At 38.8% G+C, this 23,134-nt stretch overlaps 1 protein-coding gene across 1 annotated transcript in view; it reads right to left on the bottom strand.

Annotated features, from left to right (window-relative positions):
• Window positions 1-22,875, bottom strand: part of tnn (tenascin N) — a 39,955-nt gene extending 17,080 nt beyond the window's left edge. Inside the window, 9 exon segments of the mRNA XM_039601665.1 lie at window positions 4,122-4,211; window positions 5,798-5,980; window positions 8,363-8,492; window positions 8,604-8,737; window positions 13,570-13,743; window positions 13,955-14,155; window positions 14,275-14,466; window positions 14,557-14,754; window positions 22,737-22,875. Of these exon segments, the coding sequence (XP_039457599.1) occupies window positions 4,122-4,211; window positions 5,798-5,980; window positions 8,363-8,492; window positions 8,604-8,737; window positions 13,570-13,743; window positions 13,955-14,155; window positions 14,275-14,466; window positions 14,557-14,752 (1,300 nt within the window). The 5' untranslated portion in view covers window positions 14,753-14,754; window positions 22,737-22,875.
• Window positions 22,876-23,134: the final 259 nt, after the last annotated feature.

Raw genomic sequence — 23,134 nt, 5'->3', positions numbered from 1 at the left:
GTATTTTAGAATAGATATCTGATTCTCACAGGAGAGCGACCACATGATTTAACTGAATGTGATGCACGGCTGTAGAATAAACAGAATATAGTATTTAAAATGAATAGAACATTAATAGAAATTTGACAGTAGAAATACCAATACTATACAGGAGTGAATGAAAATTGTTGCAGAATAAGTCATTTTTGCATACAATTTTATGTACAGTTTGCCAGTAATGCACAGTTTATGTGTAGTGAGGTGTTTTTATAGTGTTTTATTGCTCCTATTATTACTACAATTCTAATCAATTCCTGCAGAATTCATCATGGTGAGCTAATGCTAAATATTCTGATGATAACTATAAAAGTCAGACCTTTTCACAATTCTTCAGCCAGGAGTGAGTGCAGAAAGGATGCAGATGTCTATGCCTATTTAAGTACAGCATATAAAAAAGAACAAATGAAAATACAGAACCATACACTGGTATGCTGATTAAATGTGTTCATTATCTCTATTCTCTTGTGTTAAAGTCACTGCTCACCACTGGGATTTTTTTTTCTTTTTTCTAATGTTCTTTATTCCCCTCTGAACAAATAAGTCCAGTCCCTCAGTGGTCTGACATTTTCTATAAGTTATTTGATACGTTTTCTTACGTGCTCCAAGCCTGCATTTGCTCTGTATGATGGATCCAGTTACTCTAGACGTTCTACCCCACTAGCTGTGCAGCGTCAGTGACTACATGGCTACACAACACAAGCTACGACTACAGCCATTTGGAGGACAGCTTATCCATTATGGGTGACATGTTCAGCAGACACTGACCACAAGGCACTCAGTAGTAGGCTGTCTTTCATCATTTAGAGCCCTACAGCTTCACAGCCTCACCGTACAGTTAAAGCCATACAGTATGGCTACATATGGAGCCAATAGAGCTCATATGTCAGGCTTGATATATGCCCTTGTTGAGTCTATTAGCCATGTTTGCCCAACAACTTGTATGTGCTCTAAGTAGCTCGGTCTTAATGACAGAACTGACTTATCCACATACCTATATTTTGTCCTTACATATAATATGAATTGTGTGAAACTCCCTTTTTTACGTTATGAATTATCCTTTCATAATTTATTCACTCCACGTGGCAGCTGTAAGTAAGTTTTAACAAATACACAAAGAGAACATTTTGTCTTTCTTCTGAATGACGGGTTAAAGGTAAACACCATTGTAAGTGTAAAATAATCCAAATATGTGCCAATAAGAAAATACAGTGCACTGTTAACATGGACATAATTCAGGTAAAAGTTACAAATATGTGCAAAAACAAGTTGTGATCTTAGTTCAGCCCTCAGATTATACACAACAGCCTAACTTCTGGCTGTGACCACTCATGGAAGCATGATTGTTAAACATGGAATAAAAGCAATCGATCTGTGTTATCTTATTTGGCAGAAATAGAGCATTTTCTGTGTTATAAGGGACAATTCTTGTAGCAAAATTATATAGTAGGTTTGAGAAAATTTGCCCAAATTTCAAAAGACAATGGCGAAAAGATCCTGATTTTTCTCTTGTTCAGGTTTACACAATTTTGGAAGATACCAAAAATTAAAAATTAAAAAATTAATTAAAAAAATAATTAATTAATTAAAATTATTATGAATATTAGAAAATGTAAAAAAAAAACACACTTTTGAGCATAACAGGCTCAAACACCAATGCTACTAATGCAATAACCTACCCCAAGATTTAGAAGATACCTACAAACAACATTATCTTGTTCTCACACTTAATAGGCGCCTAGAGCTGTTCAGCTGCTCCAATTGAATCAACACACAAAGAGTAGTTCTACACAAAATCTGTCATTCCCAGTTTGACCTTTCGGGAATTTGTTTTGAATCCTCATTACTTTTATAAAATGTCTCTTCTCACATTTTCATTTGACATTTTCCCAGCTCTTTGTATTTTGTCTAACGCAAAGAGCTGGCTCAAAAACCTCTGATGGACACATTTGAGTGGAAAATTCAACCCATCGTCTAACGTCAAGCCATCTGCTTTTTGTTATAAAGGCCTTGGTGGTGACTTTATTGAATCTGAATCAGCAGTAGCAGCTGTGGTATGATGTGTTTATATGCCTCTTAAGCTTTGGACAGGTTATAGTAAGGATGACAAGTCTGGTCCTGGCAGAGATGCTTTTTTTCAGTTTCTCTTTACGTGTGCTGTCATTGGTGGCAATAAAATGAAAACATTAAGCCAAAACTTGTGCATATTCTGCAACATAAACATAAATCCAACATAAAAGTCACACCGGAAGTGCATAACGAGGCCCAGCTATAAATATTCACTGTCATTCTTTTATTTGCTATGTAATACCTTGTTATCAATAGTGCAGAAGGTAAACAACTATAAAAGGAGCCACAGCAAAATAAATTTAGCAGGATGCCAATTGTTATGTGTGACAGACACTGCGAAAGAGACGATGAGAAGGCACATAGGACAGATGGCAACAGTGTGGAAACCTTTCAACTGTGGCGCTTACACAGTATGTAAGACGGCAGCTGTAGTCTTAGAAGTACCTAACCAATAATGCATTACATAATGTCCCATAAATTGTTTCTTTATGACCCATTGTTTTTATATCCTGTCCTATTCCTGTTCTTAACTCCCCTATAAATATCTTGATTTATCACTCGACTCTGGGTTTTTTTAGCTCTAATGGCAACACTTAGTGTCTTTTTCTTCTTTATTACAGCTTCCTCTCTGTTTGTGTATTTTCAATATTCCCCCTCATGTTCCTTTTATCTCCTCCCATGTATAACCCCGCTGCCCAAAGGCAACAGCATGTTCGGCGAGATAATAGGTGACTGTGCTCTCTGTTGCGCCATGCCAGTCATCGAGAAACTAGCACATCCTCTCTGCCAGACAGAGCTGAGGAGTATCCTCTTCAATCACCTCTAAGCCTTTTCGTGCTACACCTAAAATGAAGGATTGTAGCTGCTGGAGTGGAGACAAGCCACTGTCTGTCTGGTGTAGATTAGCCCATTCGCACACACACACACACACACTTATGCAGTTGCTACAAAAGTAAGTGGCATACACACAGAAAAAAAGATTAGTGAAGACATGAGTTCTTGAGTACCTGACTGTCTTCAAAAGATGAGAGGTGAGTCTTGAAAATACCTTGCTAAGGCTGATGACTAAAAACCATTAAATTGGTTGCCTCAGCGTCTAAAAAAAACAAAAATAACACCCACCCAAAATGAACAGACTTCGATCTGAAGAAAGCTTTAGAAGTGAGTAATCTCTAAAGAGAGGAGGAAAGATGGGAAGGTGAATGAGAGACAGAAAAGAAGATAATGGGAGAAACTGAAAACCTGTTGTGCCACTGTGGAGCATTTGGCGTTCTCTTAAATTATAACTTTGTAGCAATTTAATGTCAAGAATGGCTGTGAAAGTAAAGAGTAAAAATGTATTCCTCATCACGTACTAAAACCAGTCCAACTCACGCTAAGACCAAAATGCTAATATCCAACATTACCAGATGGACTCTGTAAATCATGGACCTTCTCACCCTGACTGTCAGGGAGCATCTCATAGTCATTACAGAATTCATATCATGTTTCCCCTCTGTGACCATGCTCACCACAAAGATTGCTCAGATTATTAGGTTGTGAATTCCAGCCCTCCATCAATAACCCACAATCTTGCCTCTTGCTGGCTGTATTCATTGTAATGTTATCATTGGCTCTGTAAGGATGGTAACAGCAGTTTGCATAATACTCCATAGCATATTTGTGTCTGACAGATTATGTGTTTTTCCTCTTAGCATCTGACCACAGGTGAATTATAGGTGACACAACAAGAGCTAAGAGCACTCATTGGTGGTACACCCAATTCAAAACTAAGTGGAATATGGTTATCCTCGCTGTTTCTCTGATGTTTTTCTGTTCCAAGAGTGGCTGATCTATTATATTAAGTGTCATCCACAGTCAGACTTCTCTGGTGGTCGCAGAAATGCAGTCTCAATGCAATTAATGTCAGGCAGCAGTCAATTTTGAGAAAATTGGGCCCACTTTATGCTAACTGATAATAAGGCACAGCAGTATTAGATTCAACAACTCATGAATGCTGATGTGTTGACACTGACCTGTGGCACCGGTGACAGAAGAAGCTTTGCCCCCATTGTTTCCCTTAATGGCCTGAACTGAGATGACATACTCTGTTCCTGGATACAAACCTGTGGAAAGAGACATTTAGGCTTAAAAGAAGCAAATGTCCATCAGTCTCTGATATAATGCTCCAAAACAAGGTATTTACAAACTTTGAGGAAAATCTTGAGTAAAATAGAAATTACTTTTCTGATTTTTCTCAATCAAATTCTCGTCTTGTCTTTGTTAACTACGGAAGAACTCACAAGATTAAATTAATGGGATCCCTTTTCTATTAGACTACATGAAAGTTATATTATACCCACTTTCCTGGTAAAAGAAAATTCACTCTCTATCAGTTCTAAAGTTTTACATATCAGAAAATTATATTAAAAGAAATTCTGCTCCTTACTGGGTCATATACAACTCCAAATGAACTAGAAAACATGAGACATAAACCCATGTAATTATTTATTTACTTGTCATTATTTATTTTAACAAAAATTTAAGCCAAAACACAGAAGTAGTGTATTCAATTTATACCATGCCAAGTAGGGGAAACGTTCAGCCTGAGAAGGTCATTTCCAAATAAATTCAAGTGCATCATGTGAAAAAGATGATTCAGCAGAAAACATTGAAGAGAGCTGCCAATCTTCTCATGAGTGGACATCCAGCAAATTCCCCCCCAAGGCCAGACTGTACAATGCAACAAACCCAAGAGCTGCCTCTCAGACAAACAGGCCTCAGTTAACATGTTAAATTTGAAGTTCATGACAGTACAATTAGAAAAAGACTGAACAAGCATGGCTTGTTTTGGAGGCTTGGCAGAAGAAAAACTCTTTCTACAAAAACATGGCAGCTCATGTTTGCAAAGTTACATCTGAACAAACCGCAAGACCTCTGGAGCGATCAGGCGATGTCGAGATGTTTTTACATGATGCATAAGAGCCATGTTTGGTGAAAACCAATCATAGCATGGATTGATGATTTGGACTTGTTTTTGAATCATGGGATCTGGGCACCTTGAAGTCACTGATTGGACCAGGAACTCCTCTGTATACCACAGAAATCCAGAAATGTGAGGCCGTGTGTTCAACAGTTAAAGCTTGGCTGAAATGGTCAGACTGAACTTAGTTTTTCTGCACTTTGGCTGAGTTTTTGTGAATTAAATAATGACGTTTAATATGTCATGTCATGCTGTTCATCTCAGTTGTGTATACCTAATTTTAAGATCTGGTAATAAATAAATAATTGTTTATTGTTTTGTGATATGTAAAACATTTGAACTGACAGAGAGTATACCTTCTTTTTACCATTGCTGTATACTGTGTGTTTATGAGATGATGTCATGTTCCAGGTTTTTATATTCTGACATTATTAATATTTTTATTATGCTTTATTTGAACTGAATATTTAAAGTCACTGTGTCTGTATATGTAAGTTTTTGTAGCACTTTTGCAATATAAATTGCAAAGTGAAACCAGAAGATTCTTTGAAATCAAATTGGATGACTATTTCAAGATTTATGTCCAAAAGTGTCCAATTCAAGATTCAAGAAACAAGGTTACGGGACTATTTACTTCTTATTGATTAGCTTAGAACCCTTAGCTTACTGTAATAGCACAACAGTTCGAGAAATACTTTTGTACATTGTTCACAAACTTGTAAGACTCACCCACAATAGTGTGTTTGGTGCGCGCCTCTTGGCTCCTCTGTACCTTCAGCTCCTCCTCCTGCCCTTCTGGGTCAGTGTGTGTAAGCCTGAAGTAATCCATCTCAGCTTGAGGGTTCTGCCAGTCCACCTCAATAGAGACCTCTGTCTGGCCAAGAACTCGGATACCATCAATAGTTGAGACATCTGGGAAGGGTGATACAAGGTTAGGTGGAACTGAGTGTACAGACATGAAGCTCAAACTTAGAAGTCTGCCTTAAAGCTTTTGCAAACAGAAGCATCTGCCTTGCTCTGCTTCCACATGTCCCCGAGCTAGACAACGATCTCCCAGCACACTGAAATGTGACATTTCTAGGAAAGAGAGCCAAGCAAGAATTTCGCCGCTGGCCATCTGCAAGATATTATAACCAAATAATAAACAAATATTTGTATTTGGCTCGAAACAAACAAATATTAAAATCACTCATGAGTGCATTTCTTTTCTTTTTTTTGACATCGCCAGCGTCATCACAGAAAAGTGCATATAAAGGTTTATTGATGTTTTTTAAAGTAACCTTTGTGTACTCTGTAATTTCCCACATTTAAAGTCACAGTAGTCACACAATAAAGTCAGGATAAAGTGGTTTCAAATATCACCCAGCAGGACACACAAATTAAACACAGTCATGCAGGGTCAAATTGTCGAGAACGATCCTGAGCAGTTCTGCGGACTAACACTTTACAGCTATTTGTAAAGTTGTGACATCTACTACACTTCAAGAATCAAACATCATAGTTATGCTTGAGTGCCAGCTACACTTTACACAGTGTACATTTTGACTTACTTTTATTTTTAAACTTTACATGTCACATGAGCATTTTCACTTCTGCCTGTATGTAATTAAGTAACAGTAACAGCTCAAAGCAGCCGCCATGTCAAAACGCTTCAACCTCAATGATCAGATGACTTCCCCATGTCAGCTGCAATAGATTTGGAGGTGATGGGAACGAGATGACAGAAAAGGAGGCACACTAACCACAAACAACAAAACAAAACAAAAAAACCCAAAACAAAACAAAACAAATCAGAATAAGGGGGAAAAAAACACTAAAAAGAAGATCGATCAAAGTTAAGGACATGCAATCCTGGTATCCTGGTATGAGTAGTGAAAAGAAGGGAATAGAGAAGATATCAGTGCATCATGAATGGTTCCTCACAGTCTATAGCAGCATAAAAGAGGGATGAAGATTGAAGTCTGATGTGAAAAGTAGAGAGAGTGTCTGTATCGTGAACCCAAACTGGGAGTTGGTTCCACAGAAGATGGGCCTGATAGCTGCAGTCTCTGCCTCCCATTCTACTTTTAGATAATCGAATAACTGCAAATGAGCCCGCAGTCTTAGAGAGATATGCTCTGTTGGAATGAAACGATACTATGAGGTCTTTAAGATATGACGGAGCCTGATCTTTCAGAACTTTGTATGCCACTGCATCATCCCATCTCTCCGAATATTCTGAATAATTCAGACATTAATTAGAGATACGCTTCTGCAATTTCATGAGGAAAAAGTGAGTTCCATCAAACAAAGCAAGCGTTACCAAATGAAAAGCTTCTTTTCATGCCAGCTGTTGTGCTTCCCTAAAGAAAACTCAAAAACATCCATTCAAACTCTCTTTTGAAGTAGATCATTGTTTGAAGTTAAAATAAAAAGTATGTACCAGTCTGCCTCACACAACAATAAGCCAGATGATGGCGTGGTTTCTTATGCCCATATGTGAAAGCTATGCTCTGTGAGGTTTTCCATGGTAAACCAATCTAACCACACTCCCACTTTCTGCACGTCTCGCTCACTCCCATCAATCCTGTCAAGTAATCTCTTTCTCTACACATCTGTGTCCCGCCACATCTGTGAGCAAGTCCATGGAGCCATTTCCTTGTAATTACCTTGAGATTTAAAGGCTAACAAGCCAGTCTTTAATGAAACACTTAGTAATTAAAGTCTTCAGTCTGTTCATTGCTTTTTTACCATAGAATTTCTGTGAAAGACAAAGATGAATACAGGAACAATTGTGCTGATTCTACAAAAGTAACAGAGAAAGTGAGGTAGGTTATCAATCCATGCCAGCTCCATATTTTCATTCCTGGACTCTACCAGAATAGCTGGCATCAACGTTCAATTTCTTTCAAGGAAAAAATAAGGAAAATCATCCTTTCCAAACACATTTTCAAGTTTCAGAACTATATTATTAATACTGTTAAAAAAAAATCACCAGTGTTGAATTTTTGGCAGCATTTATGGTGTTTTAATGCCAAATCACACACACAATTACATTTGACTTCAAATGCAACTATTTTGTCCTGAGAAAATCTAACTTAATCCCTAAGACCTGCAGGCCACACCTGCCCTCAAAGCCACAGTAGTCTTTAATAGGTAACATCTGCCCTCACTTTAAACCACCAGCTCATTTAAAGGAAACATGCTGCACACAGCCCAGTTCTGCTACAGCACTAATGTCTGTTAGTCTGAAAAATACTCATTTTAAAGCTCCGTATTTGTTTTTCTGTCCTGATCAGAGCCGTCTGTGCTCACCTGTGGTGGCTTCAATCTCGTCAGCTTCACTTTGGATCTCCTTAATGACTGCATGTACTTGGACAATGTAGGTAACCCCAGGAGTCAGTCCTGTGATGAGGTAGGAGTTCTCTGTGTTGGCGACCGAAATCTAATATGCAGTTGACAAGATAAGTTTGTAAGATGATATAGGTAATATACTTTTTTTTTTTTTGCTACAACCTGTATTTGACACAGAAATGATCAAAGTAGAAAAACCTACCTGCTCCTGCGCACCCTCGTCATTTTTCGGATAATATGTCAACACATAATACTCGGCCCCTTGAACGGACTCCCACTCAACCAGGAGAGAGACGTCAGTCACTTGGACCACCTCCAGACCCTGAGGTGCCAAGACTGAGAGAACAAAGAGATATACACAGAAGTCAGGAATTAACAGAATTTAACTGTTATTTTTATCAGCCATGGTCACAGTTCCACTATCATGTCCACAAGTTCTTGCTCTGATTTTGTTATTCAGGCTTGCATTTCTAATTTTCTTATTTGCTCGCTTCCCTGTCTTCTCTTCCTCTGCCTTGTTTATTTGTAACTGTTGTTGTCCTCCTAAGGCCTCCACTATGAAGCAGGATTTCATCTTATCCATATAACTTCAGGGTTAACCTTGGGTTAACTGGTGTTAAATCACTGCTTGTCCTGTAAAAGATCCCCCAGACCTCAGTGCTCGGACAGTGGCAGGGTTTAAAGTTTTTTTCTTTTGGTCTTTTCCAGTCTCACCAACCAAAGCGCACACACATTCATACGACACGTTTAATATTAAATCACTGAACACTTCTTTTCCTCTCGCACACTCTCACCTTGCTGCATTGTCTACAGCAGCTGTGCTGCTTTAAGCCTCTTCATATTGTTCCCATAATATGGTTTTGCTCTGCTGCTGTACACTTAGCTATATTTTTGATTTGACAGATGCTGCCAACACGACAACGTTCATATGAATTTGCTCACTAGATTGATAAACTCCTGGTTGATAAACAGCTTGATAGCTTGACTGCTAGGGTCAGGATAATCGACCCCAGCCTACAAGGGTCTCACCACCTGACTGTTAGGATAAGTGAATACAGATAATGAAAGCATAACCTGGATACACTGTTAGAAAAAACATCTTAAAAAAACAGTAATATTCCGGCAGCTGGGGCGCCAAAATAATACCATACAATAACAAAAAATAACTTTCTCATAAAAATACGGTTATTTTCAGTAATGACAATACAGTTTGTTGCCCTAATTTTACATGGGATTTTGCCTTTTTCAACTGCTTTTAAACATTAAATTAGGAACATTTTAATGTGATTAAACAATGAAATTACCTATAAACAAGGTCAATGAATGCGGCAATATGAATAATAATACTTAAATGTACAGAAATATACAGTTCACAGTTGGTTTAAATAATAATGGATTGCAGTCACAGCTGCCCTGGGACAGACTGACAGAGGCGAGGCTGCCATATCGCACCATCGGCCCCTCTGGCCATCACCAGTAGGCGGTAGGTGAAGTGTCTTGACCAAGGACACAACGACTGAGAGTGTCCGAGCCGGGGCTCGAACCGGCAACCTTCTGATTACGAGGCGAACTGCCAACTCTTGAGCCACGATCGCCCTAAATAGCAATAATAGTAATAATTATTTGATGTTAAAAAAGTTTAAAAGAATCATTTCATATATTTTTCCATAGCATTACAGTTGAACTTAACAGTTCAACCTTTCAAATAACGGACACATATTTGTGAGATCATGATACATTTGTGAATGTATTTTAACAATCTAAATATGCATATGTACAGACAAATACATTTAAAAAACAAGAAAATTATGTTTTATTATATTACAGTGATTTTACATTAATCTACATTTGAAATGTGAAATCACAGTCTATTTCATGTAAATTTAATGATATTCTAGAAGAACAGAACAAAACTGTAAAATACCTCTGAATTCAGTATCTCAGTCCCCACAAACACCTTCACTGCACTGCATAACACCTACACTTATTCAATCTACTAAAAGGCTTAAATCTTTTTTTCTTCTCAGTTGTATCGTCAAAGAACCAACAAGTCATGAACCAGGCAAAATAGGTGTTTTGTTTCGTTTTTTTACTCTAACTGGAAAGAAATACTCCTTTAAAGACAAAAGTGCTTCTCTGGCCACTCTGGAAAAACATGATGGGGGAGTTAAGAGTAAAAACAAACCAAAGCCGCAGCCAAAACACAGAAGACGACATGTCAGCAGTGTTGGGGAGTGAGGCTTTTTAAAAGCAAGGTGAGCTTTTGTGGGTATGATAGAGGGAAATAAAATGGTAGACTTTATAGATTTCTTTTTAAAAAGAAAAAGAAAAAGCAAAACATGGCGTGCAAGTAAAAAGCTTATTACAAGGGAAAATGAGAAATGTGAAATGAGTGGTTATGGGGTCCACTATAGCTTTGGCAAGTACGGAATTCACATAAGATTTAGATGCTGTTCCACAAGGTAAAGTCAGGAAGCTTGATGTTTTTCTTCAAATGCAGCAGTCTTTTTCCATCAAGGAACAGTTAAAATCCTCCTGTTGCTAATCCAGGCACGACTATCAACCATCTTTGCCCTTAAATATTATTTCAGAACAGCTGGAGTGAATACATTTGCATAATAAGATTGGAAAAGCAGAAAATAATGGTGATTTGTGCCTTCTCGGCTTGAAAATCAGCAAAATGCTATCAGAGGAAGAAAATTTTACTGAAACAACATGTCTGGACTTCTTTAAGAAATGTGATTTATTATGTGCTATCATCTTTCCCGTCTGTAGCTTGATATTTTAGAGGAAATCCTGATCCAGCTCATTAAAAGAGAACTGGTAAGGAAAAAAATGGCTGAATATGGTTTAAAGTCAACTTTTCTAAATGTGCTTTATAATAAAAGGAAACATTTTAGAGGCAGCGAAAAAATAAAGGATAATAAGCTAAATACAGACCATCTGCATTATGTTGAGATAGCTTTAATAATCTCACCTGTATTATATTCACATTACCTCATTAGATTTGGTTGCATTTTTACTAAATCCTCTGGATTGACATGAATTGAGGCTAAAAACAACTATTCCGACTGTGCAAGGGCTGCTGATTTCTAAGCCATGAGGCTTCTGCCTTTGATGGTTAAGAACACAAAAGAACATTAAAGCGTGCCTCACTGGAAAGGACAGAAACTGTATCTAAACCCATACTTCGAGAGTATTGTTCCCATCAGCGCCCAAAAAACAGATTGGCGTCCATCAGCCAGGTGTTGAAATGGCAAGTAGCCACATAAAACAAAGAAAGCACCGACTGTTTTGCTTTTGTGCTCTTCCTCTCAGTCTTCTTATTACCGCTAACACCTAAAATCAACACAGGGTATTTTTTTTCTTACCTCCCACTTTCCCTTCTTGCCTGACTTTTCCTCTGACACGGTGCCACTGTTGATGTTGGACTGCATTCAACAGCACCTAAACACGAAGCTACAGATCTGTTCTCTACCTCTGCGGCGCGAAACACAGCTTGAAGAAATGGAATCATCATCTACGGTTTGACATTTCTGACCTGCTACTGTGAAGTCTGAAACATTTACGGAGCTGCATTTGATGGATCCAGTTGACTTTTTAAAAAAAAAGTGCTTTAAAACACATGCTTTCTGCTCTTGATTAAATACAGAGGAAAAACATGCCAAGACAACCATAGACAGATGTTAGTGTATAAATAGAATACTATTTTAAATGTAAGAGATCAATGCTATGAAAAAGAAAAAAAAAAAGTGCAGATCACTTGCAGCCAAATGTTCAATATCTCTGCAGAATTGACTGTCACAGTGTGAATTCAGTGCTCATGCCTGGCAGCTGCTGCTCACGTTTCTGCTTTCCTGGCCTTAAATTGCTGTAAAATGCAATTTTGTACTCTGCTCCTCGGGCAGCACAGTAACAGTGATTTGGCGAGCAGTGCATTTAGCAGGAAAGGTGATGATTCTTCTGCAGGGTAAAAGCCAGACGAAGCCCTGAAAGACTGATGGGTATTCTTATATTTCTGTGGTATTATGTGACCTGATGTTATAGGTTGTCTGGAGGCCAAAAATGCACTGGTCATCGGGTCAGCCCATTGAAAGCGCCCCGTCGGCTGCTATCTCTGAAATAACTGTCGGGAGATATGCTTTGAATTCCATAGTAGGTTTGGTCAGAAACCCTTCAGCATCACTGAGCTGACTAATAGTTAACTCTAGGGGTTTACTGGCTAACAGTGGCCTTTGAGGGAGCTCTTAAAGTTCAAGCACCATCAGGGACTCTGCTGCAGGTCATTACTGCATTTTAAAAAAGCTAAAGTACCAAAAAGTACAGAGCCAGTGGAGGAGGCTATAGGGGCTGTGAAGAAAGCTGTGAAGATAACAGCTGGGCTCCAATGACTAGTTTAATTTTAGTAAAAATAGCTTCTTTCTTCTTCTTTTTTTTTAAACAGAGCAAGGTGCAGCTGTTGAGCAGGGATCTTATTTTTAAGCGGCTGATGGCAAGATGTAACAGCAAATACTAAAACAGGCTGGTTGAAAAGCTTTTTCTGCCCTGTAGCTGCACCTATATGAATATGACTTGATATTACTTGTAAGGTAATTGCCATTCAGTTGATGTATGACCCTGGACACTTGTACATGAATCACACAGATGGTAGCAGATAGATGATTAAAGCCCAAACTGCACTGCTTTGGCTCTTGCAAATCATTCAGTCTGGGCATGAAAATGCTACTAAAATGATGCATATGGAAATTTATATGAAGGTGAACAGGTCATTAGGGCCAAGTGTTATATTTTTTAACGGTCCCTGAGCTGCTTCTAGCATCTGTGCTTCGTGACATAGCACTTAAAATTCTCAGGTTAATGTTAGTGTCGTAGAGGTGACTGTAGAAATGTGACTCTTCAGTCTCAAGTGAAAAATGCAAGTTTGGGTCACATAAAGTTAATATCCACACCTCAATGCTCACAAAGTTCACTTATTTTTTTTAACTGTGTCAAACTCCCCAACATATGTAAGTTAATATCCAGTAGGCACCTCAATGCTCACAAAGTTCAGATTACTGAAAAGGTTTTTTTAACTGTGATGTTTCTGTCCTTCTTCAAAACGATTCTGGCCACCCAACGCCCCTGTGTTAAAGTTTGCAAAGCATCAATAGAGATTGTGTTAAGCTTACCTAACGAACAGTCCTCCCCGTAAAAGCCGTCATCACAGATGCACTTGCCGTTCACACACTGGCCATTATCCATGCAGTCATTGGAACACTTCTGGATGCTGCAATCCTCACCAGTGAAGTGTGGGAAGCACACACATTTCCCATCTACACACTGGCCCTTGTCATTGCAGTTACCTGGACAGGTCAGTTCGCTGCAGTCTTCTCCGGTGTAGCCCTCATGGCACACGCACTGGCCATCCACGCATCGGCCATTGTCATTGCAGTTGTCTGGACATGTCAGCTCACTGCAGTCTTCTCGGCCATTGTGTGCAGCCCTCATGTCAGCTCACGCACTGTAGCCCCATCCACTGGCCATCCACGCATCGGCCATTGTCACTGCAGTTGCCTGGACATGTCAGCTCACTGCAGTCTTCTCCGGTGTAGCCCTCATAGCACACGCACTGGCCATCTACGCATCGGCCATTGTCGTTGCACTCATCTGGGCAGGAGGATTCAGAACAGTCGGGGCCTTCCCATCCTATGTTACAGAGGCAGCTGCAGGTGTCGTGTTGGTAGGTACCATGGCCACTACAGCTTTTGTCCACGCCTTGATAAAGAGATACGCCAACACAGAGAGAGTGAAAAGAAGTGAGTGAAGAAGAAACGCTCAGTTCATCATGGAAATTCTCCAGCAGCCTAGGTCTATCATGTCATGTAATGGCCTACCTGCAGCACCACAGCATCCCTGTGCACACTGGGTCTTAAGGTAGTTGACTTCTTCTTCGAGTCCATTGACTCTGTAAAGCAGAGACTTAAAGCTTTCCGACTCCTCGCAGTCACATCTGGGTGGCTGCAGCTTGATGTTGTGTCTGAAGATAATGTCATTGTTTCCAGTTTTTGTGGTCTCCATCTGCAGACCTGCAAAATGGATATCTTTGTTAAGTTCATGCTGCTACACCTATCTGTTGCTCTTCACTCTTAATCTCTCAGTTGTATCTTTCTTATGACCTGTTTCATCCTGTGTTGATATGTGTTGTAGGTTGCAGCTGGTGCTCCCCGGGATGTCAATTTTATAGATGTTGCTCAAGGTGACTTCCTGCTCTGCAGCTGAGGGGTCTGGCTGGGTGTCAGCAGAACTTGTGCGTGACCATGTGCAGAGTAGGGCCAGCAGGCACAGGGCCCTCCACAGGGGTCTAGCGGTCATTGCTAGTGGTAAGATAGGTGCACACACACACGCACACACGCACACACGGCACACACAATTTTCATTGATTTGAGGCTGATAACCACACATTTCATGCATCCTTTAAAAAATCATATTTAAAGAATCTTAATAATAGTATTAATAAAAAGAAGAAAATTATTATTTGTGGTATTTGTGCAACTGAGGTCACTTATGTTTTATGTTTCAACATATAAAACAACTCTGACATGCAAAAATAAAATCAACATTCGGGAACTTGTTCACTTTCAGTCTGAGAGTTTGTTGCTGGCAGGTTTGGTTAAGCTGTCATACTTTGTTACTCCACCTTCTTCATTCATCTTGTGACACACAGTTACCCCAAAACCATTTTCCCTATACACAATCACTGGATAAGGACCAGCTGTAAAATTGTTACTAGATCTTCAGTTTCAAAACTCACTCTGAATATATCTTTTTACCATTAGAATTTGTTGCCTTTGGCCCAGCAAGATTTGGAAAATGTCACGAAGTGTCTTAAAGAACTGACATGAATCAGTGGACTCTGTTAGCAGAGGTTGCGGGTGCACATAGTCTAACAATGACTGGATATGAACTCTACGTGTGTGTTCTATGGTCTGAAGATCCCAGGAGTGTGAGGAAGCCCATGGAAACATGGCAGACCGTTTTCTTCATGTGTGTGGTGTACTCCCTTCTGAATTATACGTGTATAAAAAAAATCTTCTTATGAAAAGAGTACAAAGTGTGGTAGAACTTATTAGCTAAGCTTGGAAAAAAATACTAACTACCTCATAATCATCTTTCCTTTAACAATAGTGCTGCATCTTACATATCTTCAAGCATATAAATAACAAAACTCCAATGGTATCAGCTTCGTCTTGTTCATACAGTCACAGAAAGGGAATTGTAGTTTTACATATCAACACATAAAAAAATAAGCTCATTCTGAGTAGGTTTTAAAATCTGGTAAACAACACTGTGTTGTTGTAGTAGTTATTTATTTAGGCCAAAATGCATGAGCTATATGTGAAAAATTAAGTATACCTCACGATTCAACAGCTTATAGGTGGGCGGATTGTGTTCTGAGTTCAGATTGTTAATTCTAATGGAAGCAGAAAGTGTGGACTTAATTTTTTATATGCTGCTTCTGTATTTTGGCTTCATTTTTATTAAATAAATATTGAAACTGTGTAATATGTCATGTGTTATTGTTCACTTGTGTTTGTATTAATCTAATTTTAAGACCTGCTAAAGACCAGATTATTGTGTACTGACATGTAAAACCTCGTAATTGAAAGAGGATGTACTTTTTTGCCACGACTGCCATTGAAGCAGAAGAAAATGAATGGATGGATTAATGTGCTACAGTATGAGGTTATGGAGTTTCCAGCTGTTAAGTATCACACAATTTACTGTTGAACTTTCATTCATCCTTTCCACAGAAAACACACACACACACACACATTTTATACAGTGAAATGTAAGAAGTGAATAAAAAAAATTGATGTAGTTTTAATAAAAAAAAATATTTAACAAAAAAGGTTAAAACAGCTGGACAGAACATTATTTTGCAACATAAGAGAAAAATCCAACTTAAACACCAAATCTCTTAAAACCAGTTTTTAAAGCAGAATTCGTGCATGTGTGGTTAGTCAAATTGCGTAGACAGAAATTATATCTCATACTGGGGGGCCTAGGAGTCTTGGGTCCTCCAGACAGTTGCCTGCTAGTCTGTGTTTGAAATCAAAGACAATAACATTTAACACCTCACAGCTCAGTGTGAGGTACATCAAATTTACTTCGAGGACTCTCACATTGGTATGATCAAAAGCATATGGAGATGAAATATCCCATCTGTTTTTTAGTGCTGGACTATACATTTTGTACAGACTGTATCTTTGGCAATAACTGTGTGTAACAAACCCCTGAAACTGTAGGCGTCTGTTGTTGCGCCTGACTGAACCTGTGTCTCGTGGCTGACAAAGGCCCAGATTTGTACCTTTAACAGTGTTTTATACAGAGCTGAGGACAGAAATACATAAGTTACATTAGATTCAGTGGGGCAGACTACTGTATATTTAATCACAAGAAACCTGAACCGTTATGTCACCCTGTGTGTGTCCTAATGGTGCTCTCGTTCCACAGTGTGGCAGTAGAAAGTGAATAGTCATCACTTTGGCAGAGATCTTAAACCATAAATTGTGCTCAGTCAGGCATTTCAAAGCTTCAGCGAATGCAGAAGCTTGTCCTCGGTGATGATGTCATTGTGTCTAATGACAGTGATGTCATGTGAACTTAAAACCTTGCAGCGGCTTCCCCGGGAAGCCAAATTACATGCTTTCAAAATAGAAATCCTGCTCAAGCTTCAATAGCCCTTTTGCCGGACTTTGGTTTGAATTGAACTTTCTGGTACAAAAGTTTAAAAGGTGGCTTGAAGGAACACATGAGCTAACTGGGCTGAGCTCATGTGGTCTATGGAAACACAAAACCTCTAATCAAGTGAAGAAGAAAGAAGAAGAAGAAGAAGAAACCCTGTCATGCTTGATAAATGGAAACTCTGTAGCATCAGACAATTGCATAGATGCTTAAAGTGGATACATTTCCTGTCATACACTACAATATTGAATGCAAATGGTCAACATGGATAAAGTTTTCATTACTGAGGTCAGCGTATGTGCAAATAATCCGTATGAACCCAAATTTCCTTACTATGGTCAGACATACAGCTCTGGTTGTGAGCACAGCAATCCCACCCTCTGCTTATGAGGGGCAGCCAATCAGGTTTGCTTAAAGGGGGAGGAGCTGAAACAGCAGCTTTCAGAGTGTATACATGGCTTCAGTCTCACAGGCCTATACTATTCATGTGAACTGAGTGGCTCCACTGGGTCCAATACAGGACCAAATATACTACTGCACAAATAAAACCAGCAAATATTTCTCAGGCTTTTCCGGCATGTCACGATATACAAAAATAACTATTACTCAGTTTTATTTCAGTGTTTTAGCTCAACTTTACTATAAACTCTAAGAGCTGAACAAAAACAGCTCTCTTATTTTGAGATTTATTCCTGTTTGCTCGAAATGTGAAATTTTGAAGTGGAAAATATGTATGACTTGGAAATCTATCAAAACATTTTCTCTTCGAGCATCAAAGACTAAAACAGCTGGAAAAGTTAAAAAATAATGTGCAGACAGAGAAACTAATACTTAAAATCCCATTAGACATTGAGAGAGAGCATTGGCCAGAATATTAAGTTGTCAACAAGCAGAAGTAAAAACCAATACCATGATGACACCATTATCAGATTAACATATAATCTAAGCAGGGATCCTAGGAAACTGAGAATATGACAATATCTGACATTTTGAGTTAAAGTTAGGTTACATGCAGTTATACATGACATATTTTCAAACTCTAAAGTGGAAAGCTTCTCTTCCTCGAGTCATCACATTTTATTTTGAGTTAAGTGCTGGAATATGAGTTCTAGCTCAAATGAATGCACACAACTCAAGTAGGTTTGTGATTCAGAGTTCCCAGTGCTTTTTTTAGGGAGGCAAATGCACGTGTAATTATCATGACCAGTTCAAACTCAATATATCCAGCTTGGTTATTTTAGCTGTGTATTTAACTACTGCTGGTCAAAGGCTTGAGGTCAGAGACCGGTGCCTGTGCAAACAATCCAAGCTATGACATCACAGACATGCTGTGTCTTTTACCCTATGCTGTGGTGAAAAACTAGACTTTAGAAGGTCTTTTGTCAATGGCCAAATCTTAGGATCGTAAAACTGAGATTAAGGGTTTAAGACAGGAAAATGGAAATAAAGTGAGGGGTATGGAGAGCGGAAAACAGGAACGAGAATCAGATGGATCAGTGGGTGAGGGAGAGTGAATAGGTAAGGGAAGAAGTGATGGAGAGTGTGTGTTGGAATCACTGACACTCTAGCAGTTAGCCACATTACAAACGGTATAGTATGGTGTGTAATAGCACTGAGCACGGGCTCACAGAGATGCTTAACAAGCATGTTTATAGCTCCCTGTCAAGGTTTTATTTGATGCTTGCCATTTTCAAGGCCTTTTCTTATTTCTCTTGGAGGAGACTGCAGTGTGACTTTCCAAGCATAGCACAGGGCCGTGTCTGACTGCTGAGACTGTCCTCATGTTGGAAAGACAGACAGATGGAGGAATTAATGGAGAAAGGAAATGGGATAAAGAGGGAACTGGGGCAGTTACATTTGAATGGATGGATGGATGGATGGATGGATGGATGGATGGATGGATGGATGGATGGATGGATGGATGGATGGATGGATGGATGGATGGACACCACTGGGGCTAAAAAAAAAATTGTGCCAGTGCTACAGTGTGAAAAAACTGCAGTTCTTTGAAAAGCCTCTAGAGACTGGTCCAACACTGTCTTGAATCATTGTGGTCCTTCCGCTTGACCATTTTCAACAAAAAATGTTACTGCTCAAGTTTGGACATATACAGTATATTGCTTGCTGTGAAATTTAGTTTTAGTTACATTTTTTGTAGTATTTGTATTTATTTTTGTCCAAAGTCTCATCCACCTGCTTTCTTTCTTTTTCTTTTTTTTTCTTTTGCTAATGGACATCTGAGGTCATGTTTGAACATGAATGTGTCAAAAAGTATTAAAGATAGAAGCCTCAAATTGTCACTGGTCTTTCTGATCATAATATTAAATCTCGATATGTAATGTGAGACAGATGCATCAAAAAATGTCTGAGTACTAGCTAGTTGAATTATGTATTTAAAAAGTTAAAGCAGTTCTGTGTAAGTCTCATATTTGACACACACTAATAAAACAAATCGCATTGCGAAAGAGAAACTGTGTCAAGTTTGAAAGTTATATAATTAGTAATATAGGGTTTCACAATATTGCAAAATAAAACATATATAATCCTTTTTGATATCAAATTCTCAGTGTTATAAATGAAAATTATGCTATTTTAATTTTCATGCTGGTTTGAGCAATTATGAACAGTTGGACCACAAAAAACATAAAATATCAGGAGCTAGTCTATTTTAAATGCTACAAAAGACTGGAATTTCCAGATGGTACTCTTATTATAAGTGAAAAAATTATTTTGTTCAATGTTTTCATATTTTTCATTTTCCAGACCCTCTTTGTAAGCGTGCACATTGCAGCACTGTCAGCTCTGAAACACAGGCAGGTTTAAAGCCTGTTACAAAAATGTTATCTATAGCTAATTTTACCTTTTTTTTTTCTTTACAACTCATCCTGTTGGACTTTAATAAAACTAGGGATGTGTTTTGATTGAAAGGTACTGTTTGCGAGGCCTCACCTTCCTAATTCAACTCACTGAACTGTTGTGCATTTTGTAGCATAGGAAATTTTTTTTCTTCGCTTTGTAGTGCAGACTTTGGGCTCCAGTTTTGCTGTTTGAAATTCAAGTATTTTATTAACCTACCAACCTTACTAACATCACATAACAACTCCCTGTCATCCAAATATGGTTACTTTTGGCTCCAAAAGGCAACAATGAGGGAGCCAAAACATTAATGTAGGTGTTTCAGTACTATTGGTTGACATCAGAGTGACTAATCCCATCTCAATTTACAGTCTGTGAGAGAAATAGAAGGTGGGGTGATGGATAATTGGCATATGAATGTATAAATGTGAAGGACAGTATAGAACAAATAAGCCAGTATGATTTATTAGGTACCAATCATTCGTTCCACTAATGGACTAGTGGAAGAGGGGGTGATTAAATGTAAATTGACAGGCAAGATTAAATATCAATGAATGAAACAGATGGGCTCTAAATAAAGGTGTAGAATTCAGTATCTGCCATGACATAAACCATGATATATTTTCGATTATTGTAAAAGTGAGCTTTCTGGCTTTGGCGTCCAGTTGATTTGGAAACATAATTCAGCTGACTGCCAGTAATGACTCTAGACTGCAGGATAAAGCAGGGAAACCGATGGGCTTTCCACATGGGTCATTCAGCATTTCATTATGGCTTTCAAGCCAACACAAACCTAATTCAGTGTGTTCGTAAACACAGTCCTTCCTGACAATAACTTTCCTTTGAAAGCAACGCTGTGTTAGTAAAGTGTTTGCTGATATAATATTTGTTCACTCTGCCCATCTGTGTACTGTTTTTGAAACTTGGTATATATGGCCTCCAGAAGCAGTGGAGGAGACCTCCAAAGGTAACAAGAGAAATGTATTCGCCCTGAGACAAGACTGTCTGGACTGGCAGCCACCTTTCACTAAAGGCTGCTTGACAAGCTGTGAGGGATGATTGTGCATTTGTGTGTTTCTCTGTCAAAGCCTTTGAAACCTCACCGTGTTAAACAATAGGCCACAAGAATACAGAGAAAGGGGAGAAAAGGCAACCGCACATAAAAAGAAAAACAAACAGCTGCAGAGGAAAGCTCGTATCGGGAATACAGACTCCGAGAGAGAAACGTGAAGTAGAATAAGGCCCGGTCAGTCTTTGCACATTTGCCCTATCCTCTCTAGAGAGCCATTAAATATCAGACAAAAGGCTGACTGTTTCACCGGATTTCAACTCTGGACTAATCTCTCTGGAACAAACCGACAAGCCGGAGGATGAGAAGAGGTAAGGTCGTGCCTCATGTGCAAACTTGCAAACTTGTAGACGTTCCTCTCCTTTCCTCTCTTCCTTCCACACACGGCAACTCGCAGACAGAACATGGAAACGAGAATGAATAAAACAAAGCTGAAAGCAATTATCGTCTGAGAGCAGAGCTCATATCTTCATGATTCTGTCTGTCTCCTACTGCTACATAGACCACAAGGAGACCTCGATAAGGACCTCGCTTCATCAGAACCACAGAGACTTAATTCCCCTCAGTGGGCTGACAGAAGAACCCAGTGAAAAAGCATTAATAAAGCAGCTAAATACCTGACATAGATTAGCTTTTCTAATAATAAAAGTGTTTTCAATAGCTTTGCAGTAGGGTCATTTTCAGGCAGTTTGAGTAAATAAAATAACTGATGTTTCCATGAAAGCAGTAACATTATGCAATGTGAACACATTTTATAAGCCCCCCACTCAGGGTTGCGGGTCTCGCTCTCCCCCCTCTATCATTTTGCATGGCTCAAGGCCCACATCTGTAGCTCATTTTGCGAGGGCTTCTGTGAAATCGCGGTGCCAGTACAGTAGCATTAAAGGTAAATCTACTGGATCAACAGTCCTGTGAGAACATTTCTCACCTCAGCACATAATTGAATACTAATCATTTTTGTTATTGTCACAGAGGAAAATCTATAATGGCAGCTTTATTGTCAAACAGCATGGGATTATCATGACAACAATCATATTCATGATATTTTTAATACACCGTTAGAGAAACTGAGGCTGTCACAGTTACTCTGATGGGAAAATAATCACACTGATCACATTTATAATACATTAAGATGATCTATATATTTTTTTTTCATTCATAAATGTTTACCTGAATGCATGTTCCTAATATTTCATTGAAATACACTAAGAAGCATGCTTTGATTATGCAAATTAAGCATGAAATGCTCACAGGTTGTTGATTGTGTCAAACGTCATCATAAATCAGTCTGTATTGCTCACAAGTTTTAAAAAACCTTCTCTTAAACCAAGTCCTGCAAAGCAAACCCAGACTAATGCAAGAACAGCTTTGGTCCTGGGACACTTGATAAATTCTGGGTCTCAGTTTAGCTCATTTTCTGTCATGTAACTAACAGCAGAAAATCTGACGTTGTGTCTCATTATCACCCCTCAAACCTTCTGAGTAAAAAAGAGGTAAACAGGGTTCTAAAAATAAGGAAAAGGCTAAAGGAAGGTAGAACAGACAAAAAGAAATGCACAAATAAAAATATCCTAAGCAAGAGTGAAGCAATATTTGAATCCTCCAAAAAAAGAAAAGGAGCATATAGTTAACTTATCCAAGTTAGAAATGGCACTTAAAAATGAAAAGAATATGAATATGTCTTACCCTTAGGGGGGGCTTTGTTAACTTTCTCTCCTTTCTACCTTTCTTCTTTCTGTCTTTTCTCTGACAGACCGAGTGTCACTCAGCAACTCTCTCTCTACCACCTGCTGACAGGCCAGAGCCAACGAGTCAAGGATCTCTGCACTGCCAGCGCTCTCTCCCTCCCTCCCTCTACAACTGTTAAAATCTCCTCTAAATGCCTGTAGGCCAATGGGCAGTTAGTTGGGGAGTGTCTGCTCTCCCCCATCCGCTCAAGAGATTAAAGTAAAAATGGGGGACAAGAAAAGGAGATAATGAGTTGCATTTACTTCTGTTTACCTCGTGGCTCTTATCACTCGTAGTTCTCCATCGTCTCAACACTCTCTTTCCTTTATTTTTTTTCTGACTGTGTGAGTTTAGTT

The sequence above is a fragment of the Oreochromis aureus genome, linkage group 18, assembly GCF_013358895.1.
Source record: "Oreochromis aureus strain Israel breed Guangdong linkage group 18, ZZ_aureus, whole genome shotgun sequence".
NCBI classification, from domain to species: Eukaryota; Metazoa; Chordata; class Actinopteri; order Cichliformes; family Cichlidae; genus Oreochromis; species Oreochromis aureus.
Note: the sequence above shows the minus strand (reverse complement) of the source record. Positions and strands in the feature narration are given on the sequence as shown.